This window comes from Dysidea avara, chromosome 7 (genome assembly GCF_963678975.1).
Source record: "Dysidea avara chromosome 7, odDysAvar1.4, whole genome shotgun sequence".
In the NCBI taxonomy this organism is placed as follows: Eukaryota; Metazoa; Porifera; class Demospongiae; order Dictyoceratida; family Dysideidae; genus Dysidea; species Dysidea avara.
Genome location: NC_089278.1, coordinates 34,058,380 through 34,083,966, shown reverse-complemented (window position 1 = coordinate 34,083,966; position 25,587 = coordinate 34,058,380). Strand labels below are relative to the sequence as shown.

Genomic DNA, 25,587 nt, shown 5'->3' with positions numbered 1-25,587 from the left:
AACCAAGTGCATCATTTTTGAACGTGTACTTAAACACATACACGTACAGTAGCACAATTACAGTATGCATATATATATATATGCATATATATATATATAGCTGTATGTTCAGTATGGGCCATTATGTGATGTAGCAAACTTAATTAGTATCTGTATCAGAATTCGTGAATACATTATTGAGTTATACGTATGTAAGTCATTTGCACTGTACTGTCAAAGCATTTTTTATGGATACATAATAGGAATACACATGTTAGACTGAATTACATAATAAGTAGCTATAGGGGAAATCATGCAGTACTACTTATCTCTTCTGGCATGTCTATATATACGTACTTAGCTATATATACAACAAGGAACTTTTACACATAACTATTATACTGTATGTACAGTATGTTGCATGCAGCCAGACTGACTATATGTTACTATGTAACAAATACCTACCCTACACTGTAGCACAAAACATTGATACCTTATCTGTCAGTGACTTTCCATTGTTTGTTTATATTATCTTCTCCCTTTATTTACTATGACAATCTTACATCTTAACTTGTGTATGAGGCCTAGGTGGGCTATAATCATATAAACTAGCCTATACCTACAATTGACTTAACTAATAAAACCATTTCTTACCATCAAAGCTCAGTTAATCCCAAATTCTATGGCAGCATTTTATGAAGAACTTTAATCCTGCTAATTTACACAGTCTTCATTTTTCTTGTCCTGCAGCATCTGTTCTAAACACCCCAAGCCACCGAACTTTAATGCACACAATAGTTAGTTATAAGTAATTAATTATAAGTACATAACCTCAGAGTCTGCATGGTACTTGTTACCAGATTCCTTTAGTGCAACTTGCTCATGTAGCTATAACTACTGTTTGTATCATTATGTATTTTTAACATTGTACTATAAAGCTTTTTACTACTACTAAACCGAACATTGCATCAACATATCGACTTGGTATGATGTACAAAGAAGATTAGTTATTTATATTAATAAACAGTGGCAGCTGCATGTGGTAAAAAAAATCCAGCTGAGTTCAACAATGTGTGATATATACCTATCATAATCAATGTCAAGCCCTACCCCACCCCCACCCCCATGGGTCCCCATACACCTACTGGGGATTTGACATCTACACTTGCCCACCCCTGGCGGGGCTTTTGACAGCAGCAGTTTACTGAACCAAAAATCATGTTATTTAAATAGGTAAATCAAATCCCCTATAGAAACCCCTCTATCGAGATATAGTGGGGTTTTGACAAGCTCTTTAGCCCCAATACTGGGGAATTTGACACTAGACCATTTGTCAAATCCCCTGTATTCCCCCACCCTACCTGGGCATTATACTTCTGCAGACTGCTAGTAACTCAACTTAGTTTATACACCTTTGAGACGTAGATGATACAGGCGATCAACTGCCCTCATATATGGAAAATGGCCTGGCATCGCCCGGTCGGGGAAGGAGAATGAATGGACACCCCAAAGGTCAGGCTGCAGTACAAGTTGCTGCCAGACCTTCAGTGCTGGCACTGGTCACTGTAAAGTGTATGATAATAACAATAAAGCAGGATATTTAATTCCCGTGCTTCCACTACTTGGGATGTAGTTGATCTATTTACCTGTTGAGAAGCCATGTATAATTCATTACCAACTATTTAATACTTAAAAACGAAAGACTGCTCTATTAGAGAGTTTTAAAATTGCTTTGTCATAAATCATAAATAGTTGTACTGAGAGCTAATTGATGTGTGCAGACAGCTTTATTGATCAACCAGTAGCTTATCTAACTAATGAAATCCATACAAGTGCAAATTACATTCATATGGTTATAGGTGTCATTTAGTCTGGACTATGTCGCCACTATTATCTTAAACAAGATTCATAGTTGCAATGAATTCATTAGCCCATATGGTACTGCTAATAATACTCTAAACGTCAAAGCCTACAATTATTCTTTGAAGGATTGCTGTGCGCTGTAACAAAAATAAATCTAAAAATGGGTGACTGCTTTATTAGAGTAACTCAAAATAATTGTGCTCATAGCAGTAGCAGTTATACACTTACAATCACTTTTTTTGCTTTGACATATTGAGTGGTTAGATGGCTGTTTATCTAGCTAATGAAATCCCTACAATTGTAAACTATATTCACACCGCTACTGGCGACACGTCTGACACGTTTGACTTCTATAATGTGATTCATTATTAAGGGAAGTTTATTAGTCCCTGTGATGTATATAGCACTGTACTAAGTGTTTCTGCTTAAAAGTAGTCTTGAAATGCTCTGTATAGTACCAAAATCCATAATGACTGTATTCTCTGACTCTAATAGAGCATTCACCAAATTCGCAAAATTGTTATGTGTTATGGAGTGTTTAGTTTTGTATGTAGTTTTTTTTTTTTTTTTGGTCTTGCCAGGGCTCCATACTTTTTAGTAATAACTTGGTAACCCTGAGACTGGACTCCTGACCCCTTGTAATTATTTGTTCATGTAATTGTCAAATTATGACGTTTATCTCTCTCTTAAAGACAAGGCTTTACTGTATATAGCTATATGGTAATTATTTATTTTTCAGTATTTTATTTATTTAGGCTTTATGGTGTAAAAAAAACACCAAAGGTCTGTTGGTAGCAATTAGCTAGATATCGCGCTATCATTCTGTTCCGTATAGAACAAAGAGCCGTTGAGACGCCGGCTTTCGTTATCCAATGATTATTTACGTATTCTATAGCCAATTCCGTCCCAAGTTCTGTTCCATATACACTCGGTTCCATATAATTGAATGCCATATCTCAAAGAAATAGACTGACCTTAGCTGTAACGCCAACCAGCCTGTCGAAAGTTAAACTGGATACCAGTCATCTCTAGTTAAAGTTTGGTGTTTTGAGTTTATGTTTTGTTACAACATTGTTATAATGGTACGTTCTGATTGTATTATGGTCGATAATTAGCTGCCATGCACCACAGCACCAACTGTAGCTGTAGCTACAGTATAACAGGCTGCAAGTAATTTAATGTTCACACCTTTGAAACTGCGAGAGCTGGGTGGGTCAATCTTGTATTAGCTATTGTTATTCAGTTCTGCACTGGATAGTGTACAACCAAACTGCTTTGGTAGAACAGGCTTTGTCTTCTGTGTACACCCTCCAGTGCCTAAAAGGTAAAGTAGATAATAATAACAGCTCTATACATACAGCAGTAGTTACTTCAAACATCAGTTTTTTCCGAGGTTTTTTCATGTATCTTTAAATTATCATGTGCATGTGTACGAACTGTATTACCATGCGTGAGTGCATATGTATGTTTCTGTGTGTGTGTGTTGGTTGAAACTGGATTGGATTATCCAGGTCACCTGGGTTACATCTAAGCCAAGTGGATTTTCTCTACTTTATAAACAGGTGTAAGATTGATTAGGGATAAGGTAATAGATGGAGTCGCCTACACATGCACCAGTGGAAATTTAAACCCTGATTCAGCTTATACCCATGAATGAATTAGAGAGTAAATGCCCACTAGTATTATCTTCAGGTGTAGATGATCTCCCTTGTTCACTACTTTTTATATCTATGATCCTTAATCAAACTTAAAATTCCTACTGATATTTCCTTGTGCTTGTTTTATCGCATCAAAAGAAAGATTGGCACCTGACATGTTGTTTTCATCTGAACATGCCCCAACTATCAATTACTGAGTATGGTCATTACACTTCATTTTTAGCTACAAATGTAGGGAAACCGGATTGAGCTTTTACACGAATCGACACCAGCGAATAGAAATGGGACGCAAAGGGGACAAAGGTACATATAAGTCCATGATGCATGCATTGTGTGTACTACGATATGCCAAAAGGCACCTGTCAGGCTGAAGCAATGTTGAACAATGAAAAAATCAAGTCCGTAGCCCAGCAAAGCAAAAGTTACTCATATTGCCTACTGCAATCTAACAGCTGTTTAAATGAAGACCTGGGGAAAGAAAATCTCTATCTTAAATAGCAGAATTGAAAGTTTCATTTCTCTTTTTCTTACATCCATTAGGCCATCAATCTTTCCTCAAGAAGTGTTGGCCAGCCAGCCACACTAGACACTTGAGTGGTGCATACTGCTCAGGTATTTGCCATGGAACACAATTGTTGAGGTTTTGCTTTGCTTTTTGTTTTGTTTTGTGTTTTATGTTGTGTTGGAAAAGCTGTGTTTTTGCTTTAAGTATATGCAATATCTTAGTATTTCTTTAGTACATGTCAGCGTTGAAACCGGGTCGGGTCATCCGGGTCATCCGGGTCACATTTTCTCCGGGTCATCCGGGTCTGACCCGGTTTACAATTTATCCGGGTCTGACCCGGATTGGATCACGTGAGAAACGAAATTGTTCGTTTGACGACGTGGAAACTTATAAACGCTATCGCGTAGCTCTTTCGTGAGCCACGCCCACTTATCGCATTACCAACATACGCTCAGCTACGCCCATTTGCTAGTAAGTGCAGTATGCAGCACGAAACTGAGGGTATCTATGGTGAGGGGTAGCTATTGTCAGTAGGTGAAGACCTTTTTTTTTTTTTGGTCTTCAACCTACAGCTAGGCTGAAGTTGCAATATTTACTCAACACGAATCGAACGCTCAAAATCTAGACTCGTTTGCTCGCTCGAGACTAGCCGAAACACGTCTCGGCTTTAATTAATCCGGGTCAAATCCGGGTCTGACCCGGATTGCTATCCGGGTCAGTGGGTCATCCGGGTCAGCAGTAGTGACCCGGTTTCAACGTTGGTACATGTAGCTATAGCTAGCACACAAATCACAAACCAAAGGCATGGGCATAGCCAGGATTTTCTGGAAGGGAGTTCAGATTTGAAGTGCACAGATGTCTTTGGGGGAAAGCATGGGTACTTCCCCTCAACCACGTTTGAATGAAAATGGTGCACACACAAAATGTGCCCTTGGGCAGTAACATTAAAAGGTGCTGTTGTGCATCTAACTAGCTAAAACCTACATACTGCTGCTTTGTGTAGCTTATAGAAACTATAAACCTATTGTAATACTAACTAATCTTCATTTCCAGACACTGACATAATAGTATACTGACAGCCAACTTCACTGAACTTCTTAGCACATGGGAGCCCTCCACATTTGAATCCGCAATACTTTCTTCCAGGTATAGTCCTCCTGCTGACTTCAGACTTGGCTTGTACCCCAATATATTCGACACATCACGTGCCCACAACATGTGACAAATAAACAAAACATTCATCATGTGAATATACACCAACTATTCACGGTTTGTGCTAACCTGACACATGTATTACACAACCCATCGCAGCTGCTACCTTGTAATATGTCTCAACAAACAGTCCTTCACCATTTTCACCATGAATCACGTGTGCAACTGATCACGTGATGCAGTACTTGATTCATTGATGATTCAGCATTTAAAATAATGTGATGTGACCCTCAAAAGTAGTACAGAGCCACGCCAGTGCGCAAGTAGCTACCGGAGAGTTCAGGGCTGTAAGATTTGGTGTGATTTTAAATTTTTAAAAATTCTGCTTCTGAAAGGGTTGTTTGTCTGAACCATCTGAACCCCCCCGGCTATGCCTTTGAAAGGTATGTACCAGAGCAAAGCCAAGAAAAAGTATGTATATCAGGTGATGAAGAGCTATAGTACTGTATGACAGGAAATATTGATGTAAGAAAATTGTGAAAAATTGGTTACATTCTTCGGATTTTAATTTGTCGAATGTCCGTAAGCACTTCAAAAGTCAGTTTTTAGATTTGTGATTTCTTACTTTCATCAAAATTTTAATTCATCAAAGCTGACTAAAATTTGTCATATTTTCCTTTTGCCAATATTTCCTGTTGTGCGGTGGAATTGAAGATGCAGTTATTTACATACACCTATGTAATGTCATTCTTATCTTAGTGTTGCATGCTGTATTGGAAAAATTCAAGACTCAAATTTATTTTGAAAATACATTCAATCACTATTTCATAGTGGTTTGCATATAACCTATTTGTTTTTCTGTTTTAGTGGACTAGTGCACATACAAAATTCTTGCACTATAGTTATAATAAGTTTTTAAAGAAATATTTTGTTTGGAGCTATGCTGCATAAAAGCATGGAGGTTATTGAACTATCATACCTACAATAACCAGAGCTAGTGAAAGTCATTACTTTCTGCTTCAATTGTAGTTATTCTCCATCAACAACATGTCTACAATATTAATTAAATCCATGGAACCATACAGCGCAGTATGTGACTTCTATGTTTGTGGTGTATGTGTCAACCATGAGTCCTTCTGCAGCTACTTCTAGGGTAATGTTCAGCACCTGCATGCTGGCCTGTATTACTGTACAGGTGTCCCACATTTTTTAATATGTGTACTGAAAAGAATAACTACAGTGATAAAGTATAATGGTGCACCATAATGTGATAAACATTAAGTGATGGTCTGGCATGTGGAATGCATGTGATATTGGCTATATATGGAGTGTGGCCATCATGAACTATTACTATGTGTGTGTTCAGCAATGCTTATTGTACGGTAGCTGCATATCAAATCTATACCTAAAGCATCTGTTAATGATATTTTGTTTGAGCTATTCCTGATGCATATTTAGTCCAAAAACTATTCCCATTGTGCTACTGAGAGTATATTCTCATAGCACTGACTGAATACTGCAGGCAAATCAGCAGTACTGCCTGCCTGTAATAATGGCAATGATAAATACGTTGTGAGAGTGCTAGATTTGTAGTCTCACAGCCAGACTGGTGTATAGTTGTGTCTGATCTGAGGGAGTTATGGAATGTAACTACCTAGTATCTCCTACATGCTTGTTAAACTATGAATCTACTATATTGTTCACTTATGGCCTCTGAAGAATGTCCACATATGTGACCGGATTTCACATAACAAGGCTTCCACACACACAAAATCAAACTTACGTTTTTACCAGAAATGGATTGCTGGCCTAGTACACTATCATATTCCACACTGTACTTCCTTCAGGACTGGCAAGTCTGGTTTCTGTGGCAGCTTTTCTCCGACCCTGTCAAAGCCACGAGTGGGAGATTGGCGCTATTGAATGGCCATGGCTTTGTGATAATGGTGTGTAGTGAGCTGGGACTTCACCGAGAGCTCGCCAATAGTGTTCTCAGTCAATTTGGAGTGATTTGAGGGCCATGGAGAGCGCAAACTTTGCCTCTGGATTCCAATCGTCTTCTTGCTTCATTTTATACCCCTATATTAAGCCCACCCACCACCCTCCCACCCTATTACTACCATCTGTGATATTATTACCCGCTCGAGAAAAGCTACCCAAAACAGGGCTAATTTTGGGTATCAGAAATGTATACACCCACTCAGTGATAGCTAGTAAATAGATGAATACTTGGTGCAAATTTTGTTTGCACAGCTGTAGGCACTGGGAAGTTATTACACAATGATTATACTTAAAATCGCCATATCTCCTAACGAAGCTTTGTGTGTCGAAGCCTGGTTTTGTCAAATTCAGTCACATATATACATATAGCTACTGTAGAGTGGCTTTGGTGAAATCTGATTGGTGAAGACTACTTTGGCAAATCACCCACTTTGTTATGTGTCATACACTGCCATATGCTGGAAATATACTTTGGCAGAAAAATATTGGCAAATTAAAGGACCATTCATCAAATTTGCCATTGTTTTATATTTCCAAAATTTTGACTATGTAGTACTGATAATATGATACGATAATTATGGTACTATATGGTACATGTGCTACACAATACTGACCATAAAAGATTAGCTGGCATCTGTATATCCTTAGAGCTGTCAAGCCAGCAATGTATTGTGATTTATCATGTAACACTATCTTTAATGATTTTGTAGTATGTTTCTAGCTGATTGTTACAAACTAGAGATACTTATCGAAAAACGCATTCCAGCTGTTTTATCTCTTTTTCTTTTGTTTTACAGTTGTTCAACAGCTAGAGACTATTGTCAGTGCACTTATGACTTGTTGGTCTAGTCCTAGCTGAGAATTCAAATGTAATCATAGTATTGTATGGGCATGCGCATAGTTATTTGGATATAAAATAATAGTTACTACATTTTATCAGTTCTTTCCATACTTTGCTAAGTTTTAGATGCCTCAAAGTGTTAAATGCTTATGTATAGTTCACAGGAAATAGAGGAGACCCTGAGAGGAGACAGTGTGTCTAATGTCAATCAATATGTCATGTAAACAATGTATATAGCATTCATAGAAGTACATGTTGATACACAGTTGTGCATGCAAATCAAATAGCACAATTACACACCAATAGAAAACCCATCATCATAGCACTACCTGTAAAACTGTAAATTTCAAACTGGTGTTGTTTGCTAAGGTCTATAAAAAGTGTGGCCTTTTCAGATCTACACGTATGGAACAACAGCTAGTACACACCTGTAATACTACAAAAGGGTATTAGCAAGCCTGTGCTATTTTTCTGCATGCCTCCTGTAACACTGATGACCACATGACTATATATGGTGACACAAAGTAAGTTTAAAAGAAAAAGAAGGAATTTTATCCACATTGACGGATGAGTCTTAAACAAAATGAAGTGATCAATGACAGAGAAAAATTTGATGTGAGAAAAGACTAACCAAGTATAGAACCTCCAAAGACATGGACAACCCCCTGCCATTTTGGCTGTAATGGTGTTTCAAAGTTTACCAGAATTAATTTATAATTATAATAAAGTATTGCAATTATTACATCTGGTTAAAAGCATTTAGACCGAGTTTGTTAGGTTATGTATTCACAGGCTTTAAGCCTTCTTAAGGTCTCTAGTGGATATCCCTCACAGAATGTGCAGCAGATTAACAATATTTGTGACCAGGCCTGCGAAAACAGGCATGTGGGCACAAACTACACCCCATCACTCTACAGGTCATATCTCAGTACTGGAAAAGTATATTTCCATCCTGTAACTTGCTTCATGATGCCAATTAAATGCGCACTAAGAGCTGAAAATTACAATGTTATAGTATAATGGTACAAAACGTTATGAGTAATGAAAGTGTGAATAAGTAGGTAAAAATCATGTGCCCACATGCCCTATTATTGCAGGCCCGGTCACATTTTTAGTCAATTCTGTTTTTATACCCAATACAGTTTTATAAACAGTATACAGAAGAGGCAATAGAAACTTGGTACAGAGTGGGAAGAATAAATAAATTGATGGTTTTAGGTTTGATCCTAGCTAAGATCTTTTAATTGGAACATTTTGACTGCTCTATTAGAGTATTTTATCAATTATTTTATTGTTTGACAGGTGCACAAAATAACATGAGGTATAAAAGTCATGAAGCATATTAATCATCAAGTGAATCTAAATGGCAACCAATGCCAAATGACTAATTACTTGAACATTCTCTATTTTGAGTAGATCAATCCTGCAGTGTTTACTCCTCGGTCAGATCTTATTCTGAAAGGGGGACAAAGGGGTGGCAAAGCCCTTTCCTTTTCTACTGCCTATGATAGTGATAGTAAACTTCTGTTGTACATGCTGATAGTGGTCTCCCCTTGGATGGTAGCTGTATCACGTTTTTCTGTGTTAAAAGTAATAGTAGTCGTGGCTATTAGTGGTGAAATAAATATTTTATGGTTTTCTGTTATAGTTGGTTCGCATTCACCTGAGCCCCTGCAAAATCAGAGGTGAATTCCCCCTGGGTTTGTGCTGCAACAAGCATGTTTTCATGTTGTATACATGTTTAAGGTTATGTATAGCTACGGTATATTACCTTTATTGCAAAAACATTTTCTAGACTTTTGTGAATTTAAAAAAAACAACAAAAAAAAACATGAAAATCACAGTTTTGCGAAAGTTCCATCCATCAAAAATTCCTGCTATACTATAAATAGTTGTGAGCTTATGTAATCTTAGGATGAATGGTTTTTGAATTGTGTGTTATACCACACAGTACGGTAGTACTGTGCATGTATTAGAGATCATGGAGGTTTGCTGGGCAAAAACATCACACAAACACTAGCTTCACAATGCCATCCTGGTGCCTTGGCAGCAAGCCCAAAAGTGCCTTCAGTATGACCCTAAACACTTCCAATAAATTGCTGTAATTTTTTTAATTTGGACTTTTCTACTGACTGACTAACTGCCTGCCTGCCTGATGCTTTCAGACAAGCATACGTAACTCGATAACACCTAAGACTACAGGCTTGAATTTTTTATTGTTCGATGTTGCTTCAGCCCGATTGGTGCCTTTTGGTATACCACAGTATGTACAATGCATACATTATGGACTTACCATTGTCCTCCTTTGTGTCCCATTTCTTTTTTGCTGATAGCCTAAGGTGTCAATTCAAGGTAGCTAGTATGATGGCTTCCCTAGGTTAATGGTATTTTCTGTGGAGACTGGATTGGTTGCAGAGGCACCTCTCTTGTTGTTCTGCATTTGTAACACTGTGTATAATGGGCTGAACATAGTTGAAAGCAACGCGTAATGACCACTTCACTTTTGAGTCAGTAATTGATAATTTGGGACATGCAAATCTTCCATCTTTTTTTGTGGTTACTTGATTGATTGCAGAGGTACTTCTCCTACTGTTTTTGTTTGTAACACTGTGAAAACAGGCTGAACATAGCTGAAAGTGAAGCATAATGACCACTTCACTTTCAAGTCAGTAATTGATCATTGGGGCACATGTTCAGTCGAATACAAAGATGTTACAAAATGTTAACAAACAAGTATAAAGAAAAATTAAGAATTTTAAGTTTGAGTAGAGATCGTAGAAAGAAGAAGAGAACCAAGGGAGGTCGCCTACACCCGCAGATATACTAGTGAATGGACACAAGTCTGATCTGTTCATAGATTTGACTTATCTTCTTTGCAAATTTTACTCTAACAAGTCATGACTGAATTGGGAATTAAAATAATGTACATGTTAGTTCTGATCTCTGGTGTTCAATAAACAAAATATGTACATACCAATTGTGCTGTCATTGTGTTTTGACCAGCCTATATACATAATGTCTGAATGATGCTGGATAACAGAACAGTGCCTGCCTGTAATATACAAGTACAAAATTAGCAGTAGTATTAATGAACTTATCATGTTTCAGTAAATAGTATCACGCTAGGGGCCTGTAAGAGTGTGACACAGAAAGTAAAAACTTCTAAACGACCTCCTGTATAATCCAATGACAGTGGTACATCATGAACAGTTGCTACTTTGTAGTGATTGGATAAATGAGCATCGATTAATGTGGTGAACAATATGAAGAAGTAGTATTGAAATACTCTAATAGAGCATTCAGCCACTCTAATAAAGCATCCATTTTATATTTCATACATTACGAGTTGCAAGTTATGAGACTGCTCAAGTGTGCATAGTAAACCAAGTTAACAATATAATTATTATAATTATTTTTTTCCTATTGATGTCAGTTTAATTGTTTATATTTTATACTGCAGGAAATGTTTGCGTTTACTTTCACACTAGCACTTTTTCTGATCTGGGAAAATCCTGTGAGTGCTAGAGAAACCACTGTTAACACTGATGGAAATGATACTGAAGATTGTTTGGAAGGAGATTATCCTTGTTCTTCACTTGGTTATGTACTAAACCATTTACAGAGTAATGATTGTGTTAACATAACATCCAACTCAGTCCCATTAACTACAATAGTAGAGTTACACAACCTTAATGCTATTACAATAAGAGGACAGGGTAACACCATTGTAATGTGTAACAATACTGGTGGAGTATCCTGTAATATCTGTAGTAATGTTGTTATTGAAGGGATCACATGGGATGGGTGTGGTGATCCTACTACTCAAAATTCTACAGGTGGTTTAACTTTCACAACCATAACCAATTTATCTATAGCCAATTGTGTTCTGAAGAATTCCAAACTCCGTGCACTGCATCTACACATGGTAGCTGGTATCATTAATATTACTGGCACACAGGTGATAAACAATGCTAATTATGATACTGTATTTTGCACTGATAATGCAAATGAACTACATTGCTTTACTAGTAATCATGGAGCAACTGGTGGATTGTATGTCGGAGAAGCATATGAAGCAGCTAGTGTATACTTTTCTAACTGTACTTTTGAATACAATGGTCAGTTTGGAAAAGTTGACTTGAAATATGCTAATGATCGGATTAGTGAAATAACTGATGGTGCTGCCATGAAAGTGGTACATTCTAACATTTCAGTGTCTATGAAAATAATTATTCATCATACAACCTTTTTATCTAATCGTGGTTACAACGGGGGTGCAGTGAACATTAAAGCATTAAACTCACCAACTGTTACATTAAGCAACATAAATTTTGTTAACAACAGTGTAATACAGCATTCTCTCAACTCCTCTGCATTAATGATACATTTAAATTCATTATCACCTACCACCATAATGTCTATATTACACATTTCATTTTGCAATTTTATAAATAACAGTGATGGAAGAAATGTGATTGACCTTATCATAGCAGGACAACCTTCTTATCTAGCTGTGACTCACTGTAACTTTGTTGATAACAAAAGGTATGAGGTTGGACTTGTTGAAATGAACTTGCAGTCTCAGAGCACTGTAGATCTTATGTCTTCAGATTTCATAAACAACACAGGGGGTGCTTTAGTTTACTTGCGGCTTCTCCATGCTGATATTAATATTTCATTGCATAAAATTCAAGCTGTTAGTAATTATGGAACGTCTCCATTAAGAAGAGGTGGCCTAATATCAGTTCGTGTGTTTGAAAACCATTGCATAGTAAACATTACCAAATTGCAATTTATTGAAAACAATTTTGATCGTGATGGAGGTGGACTTGATGTTAATGGTGTATACCATGGAAGCTTCAAATTTTACGTGGAAGACTCACAATTTAGAAATAACACTGGTGGCAGCACTGGCACGGTCATATATACTTCATTAACATCTGATCATGCGTTCTTGTTTACTATTTACAACAGCAGCATTGTAGGAAATTCAGGTGGTTCTTCAATTGTCCGAATCATTAAACGATCTCTTGGTGACGATGCTGGACTTGGATTATTGTTGGTGGGTCGGTCTACAAATTTTTCACATAACTCTGGTGGTGCATTGACTGTCACAAGGGTGTTGGTAGTTGGTGATGGTAATACCACATTTGATTCAAACACAGATAATAACGGTGCTGCTCTATATTTAGGTGATGCATTTATTCTACCAAACTTCGTTCCATTTCAATTTTACTTTGTTCATAATTTTGCATTTAGACGTGGTGGTGCAATGTATATTGTTTTCCCAACTAACTTGAATGTTAAATGCAATTGGCTAATGTATTTGGATAGAAATGAAGTGTGTAAAGCAGACGTTCAAACAGCTGTAGATTGTCCAAAGATAGATGGTAATCTGTTATGTGACAAGATAACTCCTGAAGCTGTTGAGGGCCAGCAGTCTTGTAGCTTTATATTCAACCTTAACAGTGCTGCAGCCTCTGGCAATGCAATATTCTATGACGTCCCAACATTGCCAGCAATTCAAAATTCTTCAGATCCAAATTCAATCTTTTACCTTCCAGAATCAACATTTTGTTTCATGTCTCACCAAACAACAGATCTGTCTACTCAGCCATTCAAAGTTAGACTTAAGGAACCTGCGAAGTGTGTTGATATGGATTGTGTAACTTATTACATTACTGATATAATGCTTGGTGAAGAGATTGAAATACCAGCACAAGTTGTGGGTTACAATAACGAATCTGCTGAGTCAACAGTATTTGTCGTAACATGTGAAGAGAACTGTACCACTAGTAATGGCAGTACAAATTATATGATCACTGGAACTAATCCTGTTCTGATAAGTGATAAGTTTGTAGGCATTAAAATAACTGGTATTCAAAATGGTCCTCCACTAAAGTTGCATCTATTTAGTGTATCTTTAGGCTTTGATCTTGTAGTAGAACTAATTCCTTGTCGATCAGGATACACTTACCACGACACAAAAATGCAGTGTGAATGCTATACCACTGATGGTATTGTTTCATGTACACCTGAACCAACTATCAAGAGAGATTACTGGTTTGGTATGGTGGAAAATGCTACCACTGTATCACGATGTCCCTATACATATTGTAACTTTAGACGCAGGGAAGTTAGTCCAGGAAGGTTTGTGTTACCATCAGTTCAAGATGACCAGTGTGACTCACACAGAACAGGACCAGCTTGTGGTAGCTGTGATGATGGCTATACTATACCTTTTGATTCTGTTGAATGTATCAATGTTGATGATTGTCATCCTGGGTATACAGTCTTGGTGATTATCGGTGTAATGGTTTACTGGGTGATAGCAATTGTGGCTTTCTTTACATTAATGTGGTGTTTCCAACACATACAGTTTAAGCTTGGGTATCTCTTTGGAATCGTTTACTATTACAGTGTGGTGGATGTTTTGTTGGGACCAATTGTAAGCCATTCTAATGGATTACAATCAGTGATTACGGTGTTTGGTGGTACTGTATTCAAACTATATCCAGGATTTCTTTACAAAGTATGCCTTGTACAGGGAATGGATACAATTGATCAATATGCCATACATTTTATTCACCCATTAGCAATGTTGGGATTTATCTTGGTACTTAGTAAGACTGCTAGATACTCCAAACGATTTACTTTTATAATGGGCAAAGTAGCTGCTCCAATTGTATGTCTTGTTTTAACACTAGCCTACATGCCCATTACCAATACTTCATTACATATGCTGCGATTCATACAATTTACTGATGTGGATGAGACATATGCTTATCTTTCCCCAGTGATGAAATATTTTACTGGCCGTCACTTGGTCTATTTCTTCATAGCCATTGTGTTTGAACTAGTAATAGGAATTGGTTTACCTCTCCTGCTGCTGGTTGAACCACTCATAAATCACAAAATTGCTTTTACAAGGTTACAGCCTCTACTGGATCAATTTCAAGGATGTTACAAGGATAACCTTCGCTTGTTAGGTGCTGTTTATTTGATTTGTAGACATGTGATTCTAATCATCTCAATCGTCCATTTCACTAACCCTTATGTTGAAAAGTATCTACTAATGATTGTCTGCATCATTGTGGCTCTAGTACATTATTTGTTGCAACCTTACAAGAGTAATCATCTGTATGAGTTTGATGGAATCATTCTGTATACACTACTGTTGGTTGTACCCTTACAAATGGTTGCATTTAATGGATTTACTACTGATTCTATCACTGGATTGGCATATGGTCTTTACTTTTTTCCACTTGTAGTATCCTTTATATTTTTGTGTCATTATATTTACATGGTAAAGCAGCACACAACTGAACCCGATAACACTCAGCAAGCAAGTAGACAAGCAAGTGCAGAATCATCTCGAAAGATTAGCACTGTCACACAAGTTTCATATGTTAGCACAAATTACAGGTAGGCATATGGCGTAATAGAGATTGTTTAAACTAGACATGTTTCAGATGCATTCCATGTACATAGTTACCATTGTACTTGTTGTTGGCTATACTCATCACCTATACTGTTTGCTGATGACTGTTGTATGATATTAGCCTGCAGTAACATCATACAGGATAATTATGGTATTGTATAGTAGAGACCATGAAGGATTGTGGTTTGCCACAATTAAAATATCAATTAACATCCATCCCCACCTTACCTAGCTACACAACGACTTAGTAGTATTGGTTAGGCATAGTCAATCTGTATTGTGTCTTTAGAATGATCCAAAATGACTCTCATAAGGTGCTACGTATGATATTTGCAAATTCTATTGAATGACTAGTATCGCTGATGTCTTCAGACAAGCATAACCTAATAACAGCTAATGCTATTGGCTTGATTATTCTCAGTTAACCATTTCTCTGGCTCAGCATGTGCTTTTTGGCATAGCACTATAAGTACAATACAGACTAACTCTTGGTGTCCCATCTTGTAGCGCAAAGGTTTCGGGTTGCATGTAGTGCATCAATGGCTTCTTGTGATGGATCTTGTTGAAAGAAACAGCTTGTGTTTTGTTTCAATTAAGTCAACTGGTGATTTCATTCCGAAGTTATACTCTTGTACATTACCCATAAAATTCAATACCGAAATTCATACATACATGTTTCCTCAAACATAAATTCACAGGTAATTTGCATTCCAAGGGCAAATGATTTCTAATCAATGTCCATCACTTTGGAATGAAACTATTGACTTAAATAAAAACCAAACTTTTGGGCACAATGTACAATCATAATGATTTCCAAGCACACAAGAAAGGTTGCTACTACTTTCTCAGTGACTAAAAAAGCTGCTGGGAATTAGCAGAGGTTGTACAAGACAAGCCCAGGCTTGTTGTTATTGCTGAATACGCATCCCAACTATCAATTTCTGAAATAGCGATGTGGCCATTATGCTTTATTATCAGCTATATAGGTTCAGCCCATTGTATAACATTTTAAATGAAGAATGCTATATGAGAAGGACCTCTGCAATCAATCCAGTTACAATGAAAAACTAGGACGATTCCTGTTACAAATGTGGGGAATCCATCACATGACACTACCGCGAATCATTACCTTGTAAAGAAATAATGGAGAACACAGGTAATTAAGTCTATGTAGCATGCATTGTATGAGCTGCAGGCACCTGTCAAGCTGAAGCGACATCAAACAGTTCAAAAATCAAGCCTGTACGTAGCCTTAGCCATTATTGAGTTATGCTTGTCTGAAGGCATCTGATCAGTCAGGCAGTCAGTCAGCAGAAAATTCCACTAGATAATTAAATTTTGTAGCAACCCATTGGAAGCATTTCAGATTGTACTGAAGGCGTTTTGGATATACCATGAAGTTATTACAAGGCTGGTTTCTGATCAACATTTTTTGTGACTGAAGGTGCAAACCACTATGATCCCTAATAAATACTACTGTATTGTATGATACTGTGTTCAACCAAATTATATTTTATTATGTAGTGATGATGTGTTTGAAAGAAGTGATAGCACTCGGAGGAGAACTTCTAAGACTGACTATGATGAACCTGACATTCGCTCCATTGAAATGGATCATTTACGAAATACACTGTAGTGTGATACTCTTAATGAGTTAGCGTGTGCACTGTTCATTGATAAGTAGTTTGTGTTTTTAATTTAAAACTATTTATTTGAGGCTTTTGAATAGATATCTTGTGCATTTTAAATACAATTACTTATATTTTTAAGAAATCACTTTGTGCATCAACTATTTTACTCATAATCAGAAAATGCAAAGTCTGATAATAGCTACATCTAAACTTAGAGATATGTGTACGTATAACATGTACATTTAATTGTTTGCCATATTTAACACTCAACCATTATTCTCAAAGGACCACGTATACATGGGGGCATAGGGAGAAGGCGTTTACTGGGATTCTGGTTACCCATATCGATTATTATTATTATTAGGAATACCAAATGTGAAAGTTTTGCAGTAGCTACATGTACAACAGGAAAGACAAGAACAATATACCCGGTAGCACAACAAAGGATGAACTTGAGTTGATTTTTCAATGTATAGGCTATGGGGGTAGCCAAACATGAAGACCACAAACCATAGAGACTTCCTGTCAACTGGTTTATCATACAATAGTAGGGACCACAAAGGAGTAGGCATGGCCCACAAAATAACATCACGTAAAAACCAGCCTCAGTTCACCCTGACAATTGCAACAATGAGGCAGTATTGGTTAGGTAAAACTAAGTCCAAAAAAGCTTTCAGATCGACTCGAAACACTTTCAACAAGGTGCTATGGAATTTTTAAAATAATTTATTTAATGGAATTTTCTGCTGACTGACTGACAGACTCGACAGGCTAAGGCTATGGGCTTGATTTTTTCACTGTTCGATGTCGCTTCGGCCCGACAGGTGCCTTTTGGCATACCGCAGTACGTACAATGCATTCTTCATGGACTTACCAGTGTCCTCCTCTGTGTCCCATTCATCTTTGCTGACAGCAAAAAGTGTTGATTTGGCGATAGCACATGATGGCTTCCCTTCGTAACAGAAATCATCCGTATTTGTCACAGTGGCTATTTTGATAGCAGATGTGCTTTTCAAACAGTTCTTGAATTCATACTGCTGTGTAACCAGTTGAACATAGCCGACAATGAAGCGTAATGGATACTTCACTTTTCAAATGATAATTATTGATATAACCAGGGCACGCGGCACCATTTCTTTCAATATGCATGGATTTCAGAGGTGCTTTTCGAACAGTTCTTGATTCGAAATGCTGTGTAATGGGTTGAACATAGCTGACAACAAAGTGTAATGGATACTTCACTTTTCAGATGATAATTGGGGTGCATGGTGCCATTTCAGATGCGGTATGCATGGGTTCACCAGTCATAATAATAATCATTTACAGAAAAAGTTTACAAACCAGTACACAGAAAAATTTGGAATTTTCAACTAGAGTAGGGACCATAACACATCAATAAAAAGTACTGAAACAAGCTGGAGTAGTGCACAATATTAAAATCATAGTAAAACAATAAGAAGTGTTATATCCCTACTGTGTTCAACTAGTTCAAGATACCATAATGGATTTGCACAGTAGGGATATAACACTTCTATTGTTTTACTGTGATTTAATATCGTGCACTACTCCAGCTTGTTTCAGTACTTTTTATCGATGTGCTATGGTCCCTACTCTAGTCCAAATTTTTCTGTGTACTTGTTACTCAGTTATTTGGACAAAGTACACAAACATTAAGAAAATTTATAATTCGAAATCTTTTAATCTAGAGAAACCATCTCGTGCAACAAAAATTTTGCCCAAACCGCAAAAGTTTTCTCGCTAATATTATTGCTAGCCTACCTGTGATGAGTATCTGCCGGATTGGTTGATGCAAAATAAATTAATCTGCAATGTGAAGGAAAGTCCTGCAGCAGCACCTAGCCTAGCTTCTTCCCGTGAGCCACACCCAGTTATTGGGATTGTGCATCACTGACTCTGTAGTCAGATGTGGAGCTGCACCCATGTAGTAAAGCAGTCTGAAGATCTATACAGTACGATAGTACTGTATAGTAGGGACATCGAAGGTGTGGGCGTGGCCAGTGATATAATATAACCCAAAAACCTGCCTTGATTTTCCTCACAACAACATGACAGTATTGGTTGGGTAAAATCAAGCCCAAAAGTGTCTTCAGATCGACCTGAAACGTTTCCGTCAAGTTGCAACATAATTTTTTTAAATTATTCAACGGAATTTTCTACTGCCTGCCTTGACACCCTCAGTCAAGCATAGTGGAAAACTAGCCACAGCTAGCCCTAATTCTTTCGCAGAAACGTTTCTAGTTCGCTTAAGAAAAAACCTTTGGTACATTGATAAACATACAATGCTTGCGCTATTGTCTTACCTTTTATTCTTCTTTACCATGGCCATCAGTCAAGGCTCTACTGCTGAGTGTTAATAAACTAAAGTAGGGCTTCCATCTACCGGTGTATATTGCATCAAACTATTCGAATACATGTGGTCATTGCACCAAACTATTTGAACGCATGTGGCGTACTGGTTTTCAAAGTTGGTATATAGTTGATATCGATCAGTGAAAGCAACTTGCAACGTCAAGTCAATAAATATAGTTTAGTAACAATGTTAAAACCGAGTCGGGTCATACAGGTCCCGCTTTACAGATTATCCGGGTCTGACCCCATGTGTTAAATTAATTAAATGTCTGCCTCTCTGTCCACTGTTTGAGTGTTTAATTATTATTGATTTATATTATCTTTTACTGCAAAAAAAAACAACTAATATATAGCCTAAATAAATAATGATGTGGACGTGTAGTAACACGTCATAGCGTAGCCCTGCTTCCTTCACGCCCACTTACGTAAAGTACTGTCTGTAGACATATGGTAGCCACGCCCATTCATCAGTCTGTAGGTATGCACGAATCCACGTCCATTATTGTCTGCAGGCTTATGTAGAGCCACGCCCACTGATCAGTTGTTATTGTATGAATCATAATCTAGTATAATAGTGCTGTGATTAAAATATTGTGACTGGTTTTGTGAAAAAGCAGGCTATTTAGTGGTCATGAGCTGCAAAAAAACTTCACAAACAAGTATAGGAAAAATTTAGGAATTTTAAAGTAGAGTAGGGACAGTGTATAGTGCTGCAATAAAAAGTACTGCAATAAGCTGGATCGGAGTAGTAAGTAATGTCCAAATACTGTTTTTAAAAAAGTGAATATCCCTACTGTGCATTGAGTGTAGCACAGTAGGGATATTCACTTCTTATTGTTTTACAGTATTTGGACATTACGTACTACAATCCTACTCCGATCCAGCTTGTTTCAGTACTTTTTATTGCAGCACAACACACTGTCCCTACTCTGATTTAAAATTCCTAATTTTTTCTTATACTTGCATAGCTAGACATGCATGAAACCATGGATTATAATATTAATTTTTTTGTACAATATTATTTTTATGCAAGTCGACTTCAAGCAAAAAACCCAGCTAATTCAATGAATGTTCGGTTATTTGACAAAGAATTAAAGTAGGGAGCACAGGTGAGTAATGTAGGTAAGAATATATGGTATGTGTATGCTAAGTATTCACCGGAAGTCACTAACATAATAACATTTGAAGTCCTGAAGATGCTAACTGAGTCCCTGATTCTTTCCAGAATTGACTATGCTTTGCCTGTGTGGGGGCCACCTCTCAACAAATCACAAGTGGCACGTCTTCAGTGTCTAAAAAATAGAGCAATTCGAATAACCATGTGTTTGAGAGAATATGGTCATGTATCTTTACATCATCATCAATTAAACTGGCTACCAATCTCACACCAGATTATGTTTAAGTCATCCTGTGCCATGTCGCCACTACCATCATGATAAACAACTTTGTTTGCCTCTTGATCCTCCTGTTGTGTTCAGAGCACAGTATAGTTACAACACACGGTGTAATTTAAAGACTGTTTTGCAAACCCACTTAGTTACCATTTATCAACCACCAAAAATATTTCCGTTCCTCTGCTACAACCTGGTGGAATTCACACATGAAATCTATTCCAAATGATTGTAATTATAATTCCTTTGTATTGTCTCTGTTTCAAAGTAATTAATTTTTAAAGTGATTGTAATTGGTTTCTTGTGCTTGTATTGTTTGTGTATTTGTATGGCTGCACACATTTTTGTTTTTGTACTCTGTTGTATTTATGTGTGCTCCAGTAGGGAAGAACAGCTCTGCTGACTACTAGGCTTGAGCCACTTATGCTTTAAAAATTTCCTATTATGCTTTTAAGCAGTGCTAATAATCCAGCCTATAATGCTCAAAATTACGCTTTCAAAATCAAGATCATGCTCTAGTGTTGGCTGAATTATTACAGTATATAAGTGACTGCTCTATTAGAGTATATTGATCTTATTCCATGAAGTGTGAATAATCAGCTAATAATAAAAATGGGAGCACTGCACAATTTCTTGATATGAAATGCAGCATTAAGATGCAGTGTGTTCGTGTTTTGACATATTCTTTTTTAATTTAATTTTATTTTGCAACGGAAAAAAAAACACAGAATTAACTACAACCACAATGCAAACTACTCTACAACTAAACTACAAGCACAATTGTAGGGGTCAGCGGCAAAAGGGGACAAGTGCATGCCATTTGAAAATTGAGGTGACCACATAATGGGCATTACACAGAATTTTGGGACATAATTGAATTATTATAATATTTGCTAAAAATAAATTTGAGACTGCCATGAACTTTTAAATCCTGTTGTTTACTTAGTGACAACATTATATGGGTAAAACAAGCCATTCTAATTTTGAAAAATAGAAAATCTAAAACAGCACATGTCCCCTTTTCCCACTAACTCCTTCACTTACAACAGGGATTTGGGGAAAGGAAAATCAGTGTCCTCACTGCAAATACCAGTACCATAAAATCATATGGGAATCTTACCATAAAATTATACGGGCAATTATGCTCAAAATTATGCCAGCATAATTGGAACAAGCCTCAGTACCCATTCACCATATTACTTTCGACGTTGTCTTTTTCATCAGTCGAATATTTCACTGATTATAAATCAAGACACACGGTAGTGTGTCGTGCATCCCAAGAAGCCAGCGCGCCACACCGTGAGTATATTAACACTAATAACAGGAAGAAAGTAAACGTGATTTTCACACCTTTGTAGCTCTGTGATCCCTTATCCGATTGAAACCAAATTGCTGCACAAGTTCCCGCGCGGTAAGGGAGTCGGCATTCCAAATTTGAAGAAAATCGCTCTAGCCATTTCCGAGATACGAGCGGCCAAAGTTTGGGTTTATTTTCTTCTACTTCTTATTCTTCTTTTCGCACACTTTGCAAAATCCGCCATAAAACACGAATGCGTGCTCCAATCTGGCACACATAAAGGGCTCATTAAGGCGGATCTCAGTACCAACTTTGGTAGGAATCCAATGAACATTCGTGGAGTTATAACCAATTATTCGCGTAAAAAAAAGGTCGAAGGTCTGTCACGCCTACAGGGTAAACCCCTTGAAGGAATGAGCTGAAAATTGCTATGTAGATGGAGTAGTCATCGTAGGAGTGCCTTTTCGTGGTTTGAAAAGAATCGAGGTAAAGGCCATTGCGATATGACACAAAACCCAACTTGTGTCACAATTACGCGATCGATTTTTATGAATAAATATCTAAACCTTTAGTTTTCACGCCTAGCTACCAGGCAAACCGCTTAGAGTAATGAACTGAAAATCGGTGTGTAGCTGGAATAATCATCATAGAAAGTCGTTGCAGTAGTACAGAAGAATCGGATTACAAACCACTGAGTTATGATTCGAAAGCCAACTACGTGTAGCAAATGCGAGATCGAGATACTCTAATAGAACAGTCACCCTAATAGAGCATTCAGCTACGTTTATAACTTACTCCATTATATTTCATTGCAAGTTATTCTGTGGGGAGTTCAGCTACAAACAGTTAATCTGATAGACAATTGAGCTACAAGCAAGTCACCTTGTAGAGATTTCAGCTACAAATATGTCGCTGTAGAGATTCAGAACATTATAAGTCACCCTGCAGATAGTTCAGCTACAAACAAGTCGCCCTGTAGAGAAATCAGCTAGAGGAGTTACCTTGTAGAAAGTTCAGCTACAAAGAAACCATCAGGTAGAGAGTTCAGCTGTAAACAAATCACCCTGTAGAGAGTTCAACTAGAAGAAGTCACCTTGTAGAGAGTTCAGCTACAAAGAAACCACCATGTAGATAGTTCAGCTACAACCAAATCACCCTGTATAGAGATCAGCTACAACAAGTCACCCTGTAGAGATATCAGCTAGATACAAGTTACCCTGTATAGACCAGCTACAAACAAATCACCCTGTAGAAATATGTGTTGGCAACAAATCACCATGTAGAGAGTTCAGCTAGAAACAAGTCACTCTAAAAAGAGTTCAGCTACAAACAATGAGAGTTTCAGCTACAGTTCAGTTATGTACAAGAAGTCACCTTATTACCTACAATATGTGATTATCATTCATCAAATATTTTTAATCAGACAAAAAGCTGTACACAAAATTTCTTCCTTTGTTCCACAATTCCTGCAGAAAAGAAAAAAACCAAGTTAAAATGAAGCACCAAAGCCAGTTTATGGCCGGCTTTGTGGCTTGCAATAAAAAAAGAAGTGATATCTAAGCCAAAACAGCCAAGCTGTAAAAAAAAGAGTGCGGCCCCCAAAAAGGCCAGGGTGAAAAAAGATGTGAAATCCAAGGTGGCAGCCAAGAAATGGCTGTGATGGTAGGTTAATGGTGAAAATTTTAATTATGACAATTCAGGTGAATTTGGTGCCAAATCCTAGTGGAGGAGGCAACACAATTCACCTGAATTGTCGTAATTAAAATTTTTACCCTTAACCTACCATCACAGCCATTTCTTGGCTGCCACCTTGGATTTCACATCTTTTTTCACCCTGGCCTTTTTGGGGGCCGCACTCTTTTTTTACAGCTTGGCTGTTTTGACTTAGATACATTTTATTGCAATTTATTGGAAACATTTTGGGTCACACTTAAGGCACTGATTCTCATCGGGGTAAGCTTGAACAGGCCCCAAAAACTTATTTATTTGTTCATACTGTTGTGCATGCTCATGTTACAAGCTTTTACTAAATTTCCTTATTTGTTTGTATGCTTAATAGTGTCCAGTACACATGTTACAAGCATTTACTGAACTTCTACATTTGACAATGTCCAAAGAGGAGTACAACTACTAGTGTAAAAGTAGAAAGTATTTCTTAAAATATGCTTAGTTTTTTTGACTTTGTATAGTTGTAAATAAATTTCCACTGGCTAAGGATCTGAATTTATTATTATTATTATTATCATTGTTGTTTACTGAGCAGTCAGCCCTGTTGAATGTTAATCACATGATAATTTCCGATGAATTTGTACATGTAATGTACTAGCATTAGGGAAACAGAACTGAATCTGCCATAGTCATTCAACACCCAGCATGCTACTCTTCATTGCACTTTCTCCTTTTCTGAAATATTTCCAACAGATGCATACTCCAATTGTGGTCTTAGATAACATGTTTATTGGCTACAACAAGGCCAAGGAGGTGTACCTGCATTCTGGCACACTGCATGTTGTCATTGCAGGCTCACGTATGATACTAGCTCTGGCTGCTACGCTCCTGATAGAGGGAATGTGATAGTATGCATGAGGTCTCACCTAGGATGGCTGCTGCATATCAGGTAGATATAAGTTGTACCCATGGTCATGCTTGAATATGAATCCAAGAACTTGGTGGGATGGAAAAATTCCTGACACCAAATTCTTCCTTATACTTAAGTAGCTATCTGTTGTTGCAAATTAAAGCCCATTTTTCACATGGGCTAAATATAGTTGGAGATTTATCCCAAAAGGCAGTCGAGACCCTGTACACATACCAAACCACCCCACAATCATCAACTTGTAGGAGAAGAAGAGTACTCAGGGAAACGGAGACTGATACTCAACCAACTAGGTGGGAGAATAGCAAGAGAATGACCAACAATAATGTTCAAAACAAGTTATACCCAGTGTAGGAGGGATAGCATTTGCTGGATTTGCAGTGTGCTGACTTTAATTCTGGTAGCATTCATATCCCTTTAAGGGGGTTGCACGACTAGCAAGATAACACAATCAACTTCCTTACCTATCATGGCATACCAAAACAGCTATTTTTCAAGAACAATAAATGAATGGAACATTTTTTTACCCACTGATAAAATCAAAATCGTTGATATATCAGTACTGATCTATTTATGACTAGACTCACAGTAGGGAAAACACATACAGCATAACAGTAGCTAATGTAATGAGCTATGTGACTTGAGTGTGTGATGCAGTAGTTATGTACATTACATACAGGTCATGCATGCCCACATACAGATATATACAAAATAAATCAGTGCTAACTTACATCTATACTTATCCTATACAACATCATACTTGTAAACCTATGCATGCACATGTATATGTTATATGTTATACGTTTAGCATACGTATTTCCATGTATGTACAGTATTGGCGCATATCAGGGGTCCTGATAAT

At 37.2% G+C, this 25,587-nt stretch overlaps 1 protein-coding gene across 1 annotated transcript; it reads left to right on the top strand.

The window, feature by feature from the left end:
* Window positions 1–2,789: 2,789 nt before the first annotated feature.
* LOC136261452 (uncharacterized) lies at window positions 2,790–17,216 on the top strand. The gene is made up of 3 exons (XM_066055460.1): window positions 2,790–2,924; window positions 11,460–15,424; window positions 16,965–17,216. The coding sequence occupies exons 1-3, from the start codon at window positions 2,898–2,900 to the stop codon at window positions 17,074–17,076; spliced, it is 4,104 nt and encodes a 1,367-aa protein (XP_065911532.1). The 5' UTR covers window positions 2,790–2,897; the 3' UTR covers window positions 17,077–17,216.
* The last annotated feature ends 8,371 nt before the right edge of the window (window positions 17,217–25,587 follow it).